Source organism: Rattus rattus, chromosome 2 (assembly GCF_011064425.1).
Source record: "Rattus rattus isolate New Zealand chromosome 2, Rrattus_CSIRO_v1, whole genome shotgun sequence".
Lineage (NCBI taxonomy): Eukaryota > Metazoa > Chordata > Mammalia > Rodentia > Muridae > Rattus > Rattus rattus.
The window spans coordinates 199195694-199209228 of record NC_046155.1 but is presented as its reverse complement, the minus strand read 5'-3'; the positions used below and the strand labels follow the sequence as shown (position 1 = coordinate 199209228).

Here is a 13535-nt window from a genome sequence, read left to right as displayed (position 1 = left end):
GCGGAAAGGGGTGCACAGAGTGGTCACGTGTTCAGGCAGTCACGTGTCCCAGCTGTCCAGCCTGAGGCTTTTAGTGCGCTTGCGCCGCAGCGGGGCGGGGCAGAGTGTGTTTCCGCAGGGGTTCCTACGGCGGGAACGTGCGCGTGGGCGTCGCGGTCGTCTTCTCCGCGCACAGGTTAGTGCTTTTCACTTTCCCAGCCAAACGATTGGGGTTCGGCTACAGCCTCAGGATTTAGCTGGGCATTCAAAGCACCTAGGACAAACAATCCCGAGCCCGCGCGTTGGAAGCAGGGCATAGTAGTAGCTGCCAAGATGCATGAAATCACCTTGAACTTAGGAATTGGAAGACGTGCTCCCAAAGGTCAGCACTGCCTGCCCGCTGAATCTAACCTGGTTGCAGCCGCCTTTTTAATTGATGTTATTATACATAACCAAAATACATAACCAAAATACGTATACAATGTAACCAAAATACATATACAATGTATTTTGGCAATGTCCACCCCCTCCCAGCCCTCCCCTCAAAACGCCTAGGCCTACCCATGTCCCACTCCCAACTTAATGTCTTTTATATAAAACACTGAGTGTGCAGTTAGTGCTATCCTTAGGCACATGGGCAAATTATTCTTAAAGATAAATGCCCAAGGACGTCAACTACCCTGTGTTTCATTTTTAAAATTTAGTTGACACTTCTGTGTCCAAGGACACTACTGTCATTGAACCTGTTTTGAGGAGAGACAAAAATCTCCTTTATTGCCTTCTGATATCATTGTCGCTATCATTCATATATATATATTATATATTATATATATATATATATATATACACACACACACACATTTATTTGCCACTCCAGGTATGAGGGGTATTTCCCCATTTCCAGAGCTATCATAATGCATGACACACAGTAAAGACTCAGTTTATAGCCATTGCATGAATTAAGAAACTAAAAATACAAGGTATGTAAGTGATGCTAAATACAGGAACAAAGTAAGTGAGAGAATGGGTGGGTGTTGGTTATAAATATTAATCCCGTCACTTGGGAGGCAGAGGCCAGCCTGGTCTACAAAGCAAGTTCCAGGAGTGCTGTGGCTGTTATAACAGAGAAACCCAGTCTTGAAAATCCAAATTGGATGGGTGTTGGTTATATGTATTATACCAAGTCATTGAGGAAGACCTGAAAGAGACAAGGGAGGGAGTCTTATAAGTCCTTGGGAAGAGAGCTTGAGGCAGGTAAGTGGAAAGGGCCGGAAAGGCCCAGGGGGCCTAGAAAGCAGGCCTTCCTATAGGAAATGCCACTGCAGTGCAGAAGGCGGGGAAAGGATAAGCTCTGAAGGTTGTCGTAGGAGCTTTGGTTTTTATTGTAAATGGAAATCATCAAATTCGACCGTGGAAAAGGATAGGATTCTAGTTAAGGTCTCAGGACTTTTGCTGAAGTCCATTGTGAATAAGCTGTAGGAGGCTGAGACCAGAATCAGGGGACCGGCGTGCTAGTTGGCCTCCATGTGACAAGCTACCTGAAGAGAAGCAGCTGAAGGGAGGAGGGTTTGCTACTCAGCTACAGTCTGTTGTGGCAGATTGGACATGGAGGCAGAAGTGGGAGCAGGCAGGAGCATGCATGCTCAGCTAGAAAGCAGCTGATGAGAGAGGGCAGCCCGCGCCATGCTGTAGCCACGTTTCAGTAGGTCTTACTCCTCTTCACCTGCTCCAGAAAAGTCTGTCGCAGACATAGGAGTGTGTCCACAGTGGTTCTACAGCTAGTCAGATGAAGGTCAACCGTCACAAACAGGTACGTGGCTATTATAATCACCACTGGAAAAAGCCAGAAACTTGGGCCAGTTGGTAAAGGTGTTTGTGGTGGGTACTCGTCAGAAAAGGCCAGTGGGATTTACTGACAGATTGAGTATGGGGACTGAAGAGAAAAGTTGAAGCCACTTCCAAGTTTAGGGCTTATGCAAATACGAGCGTATGATTGGCATTTGAATATGGAAGCGTGTGGTTCCAATTGGAACCAATATGGAAGCCATAATGGTTTTGTGGACGAGTTCAGATGCCCAGTTTTGAGCTTGTTATATCATTGGTGCTCTGAGTGATTTAGAGATAAATATGTATGACTCATCATGATGGCTGAGGAATCATCTTGTAGAACTTTCAGTTTCTATTTTGTTAGTGGAGGAGGAATTGAGGTCATTATTGAGAATGAGAAACTAGGTGGAGACCTGGAAATTGGAGGGGGTTGCTCAGTAGAATATGGCAGAGAGAGGGTCCTGACATTGTAGAAGACCCAGAGTGGTCCTGGCTGGAGAGGCAGCTAGGAGGTGGTGGCTGTCTCCAGTGTGCTGCAAGAGTGTAGGCACAAATGAGGTGAATCCTGCTGAGTCAGGATTGAGGTTATGCCAGTGGCTGAGGAAGAGGGATGCGGGGTTCACAGTGAATGGGAGGATTATAGGAGTAGACATGGAACATTAGCTGGGTGTCGAGGAAGTGGAAATCAGGAAAGACTGGAAATTGTAGGTCCTGCTGAGGGGGAGAGCTGTTGGCTTTGGGTAGTAGAAGGAATGGACAGGAAATAGGTGGAGTCTGGGGAGTAATGGCCAAAATCCGGAATGTGGGATGAGTCCAGATGTTAGGCTTTGTAGATGCTGAATTTATAGAAGAGTGAGTAAAATTAACTTTCATAACATTTAACCCCTTCTGATGGTGTTTTCCAGGTAACTAAGACAGTGGTAAGAGCATAGTCCTTGCAACAGGGAAAGCTGAGGTGGCTTTTTCACTTTGTTTTCATTGGGGGTGGGAGGTGGAGTTTCAACATATAACACAGTGTATGGAGGTCAGTCAGAGACAACCACAGGAACCAATTCTCTCTTACCATGTGGCTTTTGGGTATTGAACTTAGGCCATCAGGCGTAACAGCAGGATGTTTACCCACTGAGCCTAACTGAACAACTAGCCTTTAGACCCCAGTCTTCTCCTATATTGTGAGGTAAAACAGAGCATTTAGAATGTAGAAGATACTGGAACATCACGTCTGAGTCTTTCTCTGCTTTTTCTTCACAGCATTAGCAGAGACACGTTTCTGAGTCACCTGACTATGTGACACTCTTATTTCACAGCCCAGACTTCCCCAGCTGTGGAACCTGTAGGATCCTTTAACGTGCTTTTTTTGTATCTCGATAGTTTTTCACCCTTATCTCCTGTAGCTCACTTCTTCCTTTGCTGAAGTTGCAGCCCTTTTATTAAATAAATAATTCGGTGTACCTGGCCTGGTTGCTTTGCTGATCTCTCTGTCCTTTCATGAACCATTGCAAATGTTACCCGAGTGTACCACACTCCTCATCTCCACGTGTTCCCTTGTCAAGACTGCATAGTATTTTGTGTGTCAAATTCTCTGGGTTTTCTGTGAATTATGAAGTCTCTGAATGATGCTTGAATCTTTGCCACCTAATTTTTAAGAATTGCTATTACTGATTACTATGGGCTTGCTTTTAAAAGAGCGTGCTATTTTATATTTTAAGTACAGGAGGGAAATTACACATAGCAGCCCATTTCCTTCGGGGCCTGTCTAATATGCCTAACTGTCTAATTTGTCTGTAATATGTCTGATAGCCTACTCCTATGCCCAGCCCCGGCCTGAAAACACCTTCCCCCTTGAAAGATGAAAGCCATGTCAGTCTTTCTGGGAGCCTTTCCAGTAGAACTGAGCGAGCTCTTTCTGTTTGCTTGGTGTCTTGTACTCATCTCTGTGGTTTGGTCTCTTCCATGACTTTTCAATGAAGAGGAGAAAATGCCTGTCTTCTCCAAAGGAGCTAAGATATAATGTCAGAGATACTTGGTCTTGGATGTATGGGTGGCCTCAGCTAGTTGATGTTTTAATTATAAAGGTTGAGTAAAAGAATGTGTAAGCATAGGTTGGTGTGTCTGTGTATGTATGCATATGCATATATTGGTTTGATTAAAGGTTTTCATTTCTTTGCTTGCTTTGTTTTTGAGTGTCCATATATATCTCTTAATGGCTTGGAACTCACTATGTAGAGCAGGCTAGCCTTGAACCTGCCTCTGCCTCCTAATTTCTAGGACTAAAGACATGCACCATCACACCCAGCTGTTTTTAAATATTTGATATTCTTGCAAAGTAATGAAGAGGTTCCATCACCTCTTTCTCTTTTAGCATCTTTGTTAGTGAGAGTAGATTTATAATTTTATAATCTCCCAGAAAGAGGCCAAATAATGAGTAAATGGAAAAAGTAAAAGTGTGTCTATTTGCAAGACTGAGAAAACTCGGGCCTTGCTTTCCTAAATAAGTTTTCACCAAACTATGGCCTCAGCTACATGTATATTAACATAATAAATACTAATATATATTAATAAAATGTTATTAACATAATATACATTAAATGTGTATATATAGTTAGGATGAGGTTATGATATTTCTTTTTTTATTCAGCTATTTTATTTTTTTATTTTAATCTTTATTAACTTGAGTCTTATTTACATTTCGATTGTTATTCCCCTTCCCAGTTTCCAGGCCAACATCCCCATAACCCTTCCCCCTCCCCTTCTACATGGGCTTGTCCTCCCCATCCTCCCCCTATTACCATCCTCCCCCCCATTACCACCCTCCCCCCACCAATCATGTTCACTGGGTGTTCAGTCTTGGCAGGACCAAAGGCTTCCCCTTCCACTGGTGCTCTTACTAGGCTATTCATTGCTACCTATGAGGTTGGAGCCCAGGGTCAGTCCATGTATAGTCTTTAGGTAGTGGCTTAGTCCCTGAAAGCTCTGGTTGCTTGGCATTGTTGTTCATAAGGGTCTCAAGCCCCTTCAAGCTCTTCCAGTCCTTTCTCTGATTCCTTCAACGGGGGTCCTGTTCTCAGTTCAGTGGTTTGCTCCTGGCATTCGCCTCTGTATTTGCTATATTCTGGCTGTGTCTCTCAGGAGAGCTCTACATCCGGTTCCTGTCAGCCTGCACTTCTTTGCTTCATCCAACTCATCTAGTTTGGTGGGTATATATGTATGGGCCACACATGGGGTTCCTTCAGCCTGTGCTCTAAACTTTGCCTCCCTATTCCCTCCCAAGGGTATTCTTGTTCCCCTTTTTAAAGAAGGAATGCAGGACTCGCATTTTGGTCATCCTTCTTGAGTTTCATGTGTTCTGTGCATCTAGGGTAATTCAAGCATTTGGGCTAATAGCCACTTATCAATGAGTGCATACCATGTGTGTTTTTCTGTGATTGGGTTACCTCACTCAGGATGATATTTTCCAGTTCCATCCATTTGCCTATGAATTTCATAAAGTCATTGTTTTTGATAGCTGAGTAATATTCCATTGTGTAGATGTACCACATTTTCTGTATCCATTCCTCTGTTGAAGGGCATCTGGGTTCTTTCCAGCTTCTGGCTATTATAAATAAGGCTGCTATGAACATAGTGGAGCATGTGTCTTTGTTATATGTTGGGGCATCTTTTTGGGTATTTGCCCAAGACAGGTATGGATGGGTCCTCAGGTAGTTCAATGTCCAATTTTCTGAGGAACCTCCAGAGTGGTTTCCAGAATGGTTGTACCAGTCTGCAATCCCACCAACAATGGAGGAGTGTTCCTCTTTCTCCACATCCTCGCCAGCATTTGCTGTCACCTGAGTTTTTGATCTTAGCCATTCTTACTGGTGTGAGGTGAAATTTCAGGGTTGTTTTGATTTGCATTTCCCTTATGACTAAAGATGTTGAACATTACTTTAGGTGTTTCTCAGCCATTCGACATTCCTCAGCTGTGAATTCTTTGTTTAGCTCTGAACCCCATTTTTTAATAGGATTATTTGTCTCCCTGCGGTCTAACTTCTTGAGTTCTTTGTATATTTTGGATATAAGCCCTCTATCAGTTGTAGGATTGGAAAAGATCTTTTCCCAATCTGTTGGTTGTCATTTTGTCCTAACCACAGTGTCCTTTGCCTTACAGAAGCTTTGTAGTTTTATGAGATCCCATTTGTCAATTCTTGATCTTAGAGCATAAGTCATTGGTGTTTTGTTCAGGAAATTTTCTCCAGTGCCCATGTGTTCGAGATTCTTCCCCACTTTTTCTTCTGTTAGTTTGAATGTATCTGGCTTGATGTGGAGGTCCTTGATCCACTTGGATTTAAGCTTTGTACAGGGCGATAAGCATGGATCGATCTGCATTCTTCTACATACTGACCTCCAGTTGAACCAGCACCATTTGCTGAAAATGCTATCTTTTTTCCATTTGATGGTTTTGGCTCCTTTGTCAAAAATCAAGTGACCATAAGTGTGTGGTTTCATTTCTGGGTCTTCAACTCTATTCCAGTGGTCTATCTGTCTGTCTCTGTAACAATATCATGCAGTTTTTTATCACTATTGCTCTGTAATACTGCTTGAGATCAGGGATAGTGATTCCCCCAGAAGTCCTTTTATTGTTTAGGATAGTTTTAGCTATCTTGGGTTTTTTGTTATTCCAGATGAATTTGCAAATTGTTCTGTCCAACTCTCTGAAGAATTGGATTGGTATTTTGATGGGGATTGCATTGAATCTGTAGATCGCTTTTGGTAAAATGGCCATTTTTACTATATTAATCCTGCCAATCCATGAGCATGGGAGATCTTTCTGTCTTCTGAGGTCTTCTTCAATTTCTTTCTTTGGAGGCTTGAAGTTCTTATCATACAGATCTTTCACTTGCTTGGTTAAAGTCACACCGAGGTATTTTATATTATTTGGTACTATTATGAAGGGTGTCATTTCCTTAATTTCTTTCTCGGCTTGTTTCTCTTTTGTGTAGAGGAAGGCTACTGATTTATTTGAGTTAATTTTATACCCAGCCACTTTGCTGAAGGTCTTTATCAGGTTTAGTAGTTCTCTGGTGGAACTTTTGGGATCACTTAAATATACTATCATATCCTCTGCGAATAGTGATATTTTGACTTCTTCTTTTCCAATCTGTATCCCTTTGATCTCCTTTTGTTGTCTGATTGCTCTGGCTAGAACTTCAAGAACTATATTGAATAAGTAGGGAGAGAGTGGGCAGTCTTGTCTAGTCCCTGATTTTAGTGGGATTGCTTCAAGTTTCTCTCCATTTAGTTTAATGTTAGCTACTGGTTTGCTGTATATGGCTTTTACTATGTTTAGGTATGGGCCTTGAATTCCTATTCTTTCTAGGACTTTTACCATGAAGGGGTGTTGAATTTTGTCAAATGCTTTCTCAGCATTTAATGAAATGATCGTGTGGTTTTGTTCTTTCAGTGTGTTTATATAATGGATTACGTTGATGGTTTTCCGTATATTAAACCATCCCTGCATTCCTGGGATGAAGCCTACTTGATCATGGTGGATGATTGTTTTGATGTACTCTTGGATTTGTTTTGCCAGAATTTTATTGAGTATTTTTGCATCGCTATTCATAAGGGAAATTGGTCTGAAGTTCTCTTTCTTTGTTGGGTCTTTGTGTGGTTTAGGTATAAGAGTAATTGTGGCTTCATAGAAGGAATTCGGTAGTGCTCCATCTGTTTCAATTTTGTGGAATAGTTTGGATAGTATTGGTATGAAGTCTTCTATGAAGGTCTGATAGAATTCTGCACTAAACCTGTCTGGACCTGGGCTCTTTTTGGTTGGGAGACCTTTAATTACTGCTTCTATTTCTTTGGGAGTTATGGGGTTGTTTAAATGGTTTATCTGTTCCTGATTTAACTTCGGTACCTGGTATCTCTCTAGGAAATTGTCCATTTCCTGCAGATTTTCAAGTTTTGTTGAATATAGGCTTTCGTAGTAGGATCTGATGATTTTTTTGAATTTCCTCTGATTCTGTAGTTATGTCTCCCTTTTCATTTCTGATTTCGTTAATTTGGACACACTCTCTGTGTCCTCTCGTTAATCTGGCTAAGGGTTTATCTATATTATTGATTTTCTCAAAGAACCAGCTTTTGGTTCTGTTGATTATTTGTATGGTCCTTTTTGTTTCTACTTGGTTGATTTCAGCTCTGAGTTTGATTATTTCCTGCCTTCTACTCCTGCTGGGTGTATTTGCTTCTTTTTGTTCTAGAGCTTTTAGGTGTGCTGTCAAGCTGCTGATATATGCTCTCTCCTGCAGGCACTCTTTCTGCAGGCACTCAGGGCTATGAGTTTTCCTCTTAGCACAGCTTTCATTGTGTCCCATAAGTTTGGGTATGTTGTACCTTCATTTTCATTAAATTCTAGGAAGTCTTTAATTTCTTTCTTTATTTCTTCCTTGACCAGGTTATCATTGAGTAGAGCATTGTACAACTTCCATGTATATGTGGGCGTTCTTCCTTTATTGTCATTGAAGACTGGCTTTAGCCCGTGGTGGTCTGATAGGACGCATGGGATTATTTCTATCTTTCTGTATCTGTTGAGGCCTGTTTTATGACCTATTATATTATCAATTTTGGAGAAAGTACCATGAGGTTGTGAGAAGAAGGTATATCCTTTTGTTTTAGGATATAATGTTCTATAAATATCTGTTTAGTCCATTTGGTTCATGACTTCCCTTAGTCTGTCTATGTCTCTGTTTAATTTCTGTTTCCATGATCTGTCCATTGGTGAGAGTGGGGTGTTGAAATCTCCTACTATTATTGTGTGAGGTGCAATGTGTGTTTTGAGCTTTAGTAAGGTTTCTTTTATGTATGTAAGTACCCTTGTATTTGGGGCATAGATATTTAGGATTGAGAGTTCATCTTGGTGGATTTTTCCTTTGATGAATATGAAGTGTCCTTCCTTATCTTTTTTGATGACTTTTAGTTTAAAATCAATTTTATTCAATATTAGAATGGCTACTCCAGCTTGCTTCTTCAGACCCTTTGCTTGGAAAGTTGTTTTCCAGCCTTTCACTCTGAGATAGTGTCTGTCTTTGTCTCTGAGGTATGTTTCCTGTAGGCAGCAGAATGCAGGGTCCTCATTGCATATCCAGTTTGTTAATCTATGTCTTGTTATTGGGGAGTTGAGACCATTGATATTGAGAGATATTAAGGAATAGTGATTATTGCTTCCTGCTTCATTCATATTTGGGTATGAGATTACGTTTGTGTGCTTTTCTTCTCTTTGTTTTGTTGCCAAGATGATTAGTTTCTTGCTTTTTCTAGGGTGTAGCTTGCCTCCTTATGTTGGGCTTTACCATTTATTATCCTTTGTAGCGCTGGATTTGTAGAAAGATATTGTGTAAATTTGGTTTTGTCATGGAATATCTTGGTTTCTCCATCTCTGTTAATTGAGAGTTTTGCAGGATACAGTAACCTGGGCTGGCATTTGTGTTCTCTTAGGGTCTGTATGACATCTGTCCAGGATCTTCTGGCCTTCATAGTCTCTGGTGAGAAGTCTGGTGTGATTCTGATAGGTCTGCCTTTATATGTTACTTGACCTTTTTCCCTTACTGCTTTTAATATTCTTTCTTTATTTTGTGCATTTGGTGTTTTGACTATTATGTGACAGAAGGAGTTTCTTTTCTGGTCCAATCTATTTGGCTTTCTGTAGGCTTCTTGTATGTTTATGGGCATCTCTTTCTTTAGGTTAGGAAAGTTTTCTTGTATGATTTTGTTGAAGATATTTACTGGTCCTTTGAGCTGGGAGTCTTCACTCTCTTCTATACCTATTATCCTTAGGTTTGATCTTGTCATTAAGTTCTGGATTTCCTGTGTGTTTTGGACCAGTAGCTTTTTCCATTTTACATTATCTTTGACCAACGTTGTGTCGATGATTTCTATGGAATCTTCTGCTCCTGAGATTCTCTCTTCTATCTCTTGTATTCTGTTAGTGATGCTTGTATCTGCGGCTCCTTGTCTCTTCCTTTGGTTTTCTATATCCAGGGTTGTTTCCCTTTGTGCTTTCTTTATTGCTTCTATTTCCATTTTTAATTCCTTCACCTGTTTGATTGTGTTTTCCTGGAATTCTTTCAGGAATTTTGGTGATTCCTCTCTATAAGCTTCTGCTTGTTTATTTATGTTTTCCTGCATTTCTCTAAGGGAGTTCTTCATGTCTTTCTTGAAGTCCTCCAGCATCATGATCAAATGTGATTTTAAATCTAAATCTTGCTTTTCTGGTGTTTTGGATATTCAGTGTTTGCTTTGGTGGGAGAATTGGGCTCCGATGATGCCATGTAGTCTTGGTTTCTGTTGCTTGGGTTCCTGCACTTGCCTCTTGCCATCATGTTGTCTCTGGTGTTACCTTGTTTTGCTATTTCTGACAGTGGCTAGACCGTCCTATAAGGCCTGGGTGTCAGGAGTGCTGTAGACTTGTTTTCCTGTTTTCTTTCAGCCAGTTATGGGAACAGAGTGTTCTGCTTTCGGGCGTGTAGTCTTTCCTGCCTACTGGTCTTCAGCTGTTCCTGTGGGACTCTGTCCTGAGTCCACCAGGCAGGTCGCTTGGAGCAGAAAAGTTGGTCTTACCTGTGGTCCCACGGCTCAAGTTGCTCGTGAGGGCAGCAACCAGGAAGGCCTGTGCCGCCTTTTCTCGGAGCCCCCGTGCACCGTGGTCCTAGATGGCTGTACGTGTTTTCCTCCGGAGTCAGAAATGTGGGCAGAGTGTAGTCTCTTCTGGCCTCCCAGGCCTGTCTGCCCCTCTGAAGGTTTAGCTCTCCCTCCCACGGGATTTGAGTGCAGAGAGCTGTTGATCAGTCCTTTCAGGTCCAGGCGGTGTCTGGACTGTGGGGAACCTGCCGCTTTAGTGCCCCTGTCTTCCAGTTCCCAGAGGCCATATACAGTTTCCTCTTGGGCCAGGGATGTGGGAGGGGTGAGCAGTATTGGTTTTCTCTCCCGCTCTGCAGTCTCAGGAGTACCCACCTGTCCGTTCGGTGAGCTCTCTCTCCCACGGGGTTTGGGAGCAGGGAGCTGTGAGCCGGGATCCAGGTTATGATATTTCTGTTTTACAATTTTTATGAGTGTTTTGTTTGGTTTTATGAATGTTTATACAGCATGTACGTGTCAGAAGAGGGCATCAGATTCCCTACAACTGGAGTTAGGCAGTTGTGAGCTACCATGTAGATTCTGGAAATTGAACTTGGGGCTTCTACAAGAACAAGTGCTGGGCCCGGTGTGGATTGCACAAGTCTTTAGGCCTCACATTCAGGAGGCAGACACAACCAGATCTTTATGAGTTTGAGGCCAGTCTCCTCTACATAGTGAGTTTGCACTCCTGGCCAGGTAGGGCTGCATAGTGTGACGATACCAAACAGAAAAGAGCTAATGCTCATAACTGCTGAGCCATCTCTCTAGCCCATGTTGGACAAATTTTTAACATAAAATATATTTCCTAAGGAAATACGTGTACTCTAAACATATATTTAAAACCCAACTTGACTTTTAATTATTCTTCTTTCAGCCTAAGATGTGATCATGCCAGCCAGACTACTCCAAACCCTGGCAGGTTTGCACAGCGTATCATCAAAGGCTCATCAGTGCCAGAGACTTACTAGGCTTACATTAAGACCACTTACAAAATTCGAAAGTACAGCATGCCACAACAGCCTGACAATACAGCAACATTTAGACTCATTCCTTCCGAGCATAACAGCTGACAGTTTGAATAAGCCCAAGATCCTGGAAACGAGCCGGGTGATATCAAACGCAAGCAGACTCTTTCCGTTAAACGCTGTCCATTGGTTGGATAGAAAAGAACACCAGCCAAGCATGCATGCCTTTGGGACTCACAGGAACATGACCCACAAACCAAATTTCTTGTGTTCTAAGTGGTTTATAAAAGCAGTGAAAAGGCATCACTCATCTGTATCAAATGAAGCCCTTGTTCCCAAACAAGACCTTCCCCAGATCAAGAGGCCACTGAAAGCATCCCGGACCCGGCAACCATCCAGGACCAACCTTCCAGATCTGTCTGTGAATGAGGTAAAACCTACTAGCTCTGAGGCCCTTAAGTGCATCTGCCCTTGTGTACCCTCTAAACCAGTGCGTGTTGCACCATAGCCTTGCTGCTGACACAAGAACACTGGGCAACCAGCTCAGAATTCTGTATAAAACTTTTAAAGCCTACAAAAAGCTTAACTTGCTGGAGTCAATTGCCCATATCAGAAGTGTAGCACTGCGAAGCCTCATTATTCAGGAGGCTTAGTTAGGCCAGGGAGAGCTAGAAGAGGGACTGCCATCCAGTCCAGGCAAGGATGAAGCTTCGAGAAACAACCTGTTTTTCTAAGAACTGAACCAGAAATGCATCTGAAGAGATTTAACTGCCAACCAGTGGGTGTTTGTTGCTAGCCTGTGGTGATTGCACAGGGTAAAGAAGTGACATATGAGGCAGTAGGGGCTTGGCTATTTTACCCTCTGCAAGTACAGGTGTTTCTTGTTTTGATTATTACTGTTACAGGGTTTCTGGAGATTTTTCAGATGCAATTTGCATCTGTCCTTTAAGCTATGAACAGTTTGGAGTCAGAGTCAAGGCCCTTGTGTCGATAGCATTAGCACATTCCTGCTGCTGCCTGCTGCAAACTGCCATCCCATCTTTGGCTCCCTTCACCCTTGGATGGTAGCATTTTCATGTTTTCCCTGTGTGGCTGGCATAGTCTGTTAGTTGTCTGCAAGAGGAGGGTGCTGCTTCTCACATTCTTCACTAGTTGCTGCTTATCTGACTTGGTTTCTTCTAGAGTGACACAGTCATGAGCTCTGTGTGTGTGTGTGTGTGTGTGTGTGTGTGTGTGTGTACGTGTACGTGTACGTGCACGCACGCACGCACGCACGCGCTAAGCAGTCAACCCTGGGTCCTTTGGAATAGCAGCCAGTGCTCCCAACTGCTAAGCCACCTCTAGCCCTTGCTTAGTTCCTTCCATTGGGTTACTCCCTGCACTTCTTAGTGGATATCTCCTTGGTGTGAAAATATGTGTGGACACTGACATTTTCTTCCATTTTCTTCTATGCTGCTTATGAAACAGGGCAGAAGGTATAACTGACCCAGAAGAGGCTAGGCTGGCTGAATCCATCCTTTGAGAAGTTGAGAGTTAGGCCAGGGGAGTGGGAAGAATGAAGAAGACAGCTCCACCAGGGCTCCTACTGGGAATGACAGCATGGGGAAGAGTCTGGCTTCTGACGTGGCCAAGGAGACAGACAAGCTGTTCTAGTAAATACTGACCAGTTCTGAGCAGTTTATCAACAGCTCTATAAAGTAAGCATTTTATTAATGAAGTACATTTTTCCCCCCAAAGTTATTATCTGAAATCTTTTTTTTTTCTTTTTTTTTTTGGAGCTGGGGACCGAACCCAGGGCCTTGCGCTTGCTAGGCAAGCGCTCTACCACTGAGCTAAATCCCCAACCCCATCTGAAATCTTTATTTTTGGTTTTCTGTGACATCAGCTCTGATGCTGATAGCTTTCAAACTTTTGGCCATATTTGTAATAAATTATTTTACAGCTGGATGGTAGTGGCACATTCTTTTTATCCCAGCACTTGAGAGCCAGAGAAAGGCTGATCTCTGAGTTCAAAGCCAGCCTGGTCTGTAGACTGGGTTCCAGGAAACAAACCCTGTCTCAAAACAAAAAAAAAACAAACAAACAAACAAAAAAGCTACTTTACATGCATAGTGA

The 13535-nt window shown here is 42.5% G+C and overlaps 1 protein-coding gene across 1 annotated transcript in view; it reads left to right on the top strand.

Annotated features, from left to right (window-relative positions):
- The first annotated feature begins 22 nt into the window (after positions 1 to 22).
- The window catches only part of Rmnd1 (required for meiotic nuclear division 1 homolog), a 33910-nt gene continuing 20397 nt past the window's right edge, over positions 23 to 13535 (top strand). Inside the window, exons 1-2 of the mRNA XM_032894800.1 lie at positions 23 to 175; positions 11330 to 11850. Coding sequence (XP_032750691.1) covers positions 11344 to 11850 — 507 coding nt within the window. The 5' untranslated portion in view covers positions 23 to 175; positions 11330 to 11343. The remainder of the gene's footprint in view (positions 176 to 11329; positions 11851 to 13535) is intronic.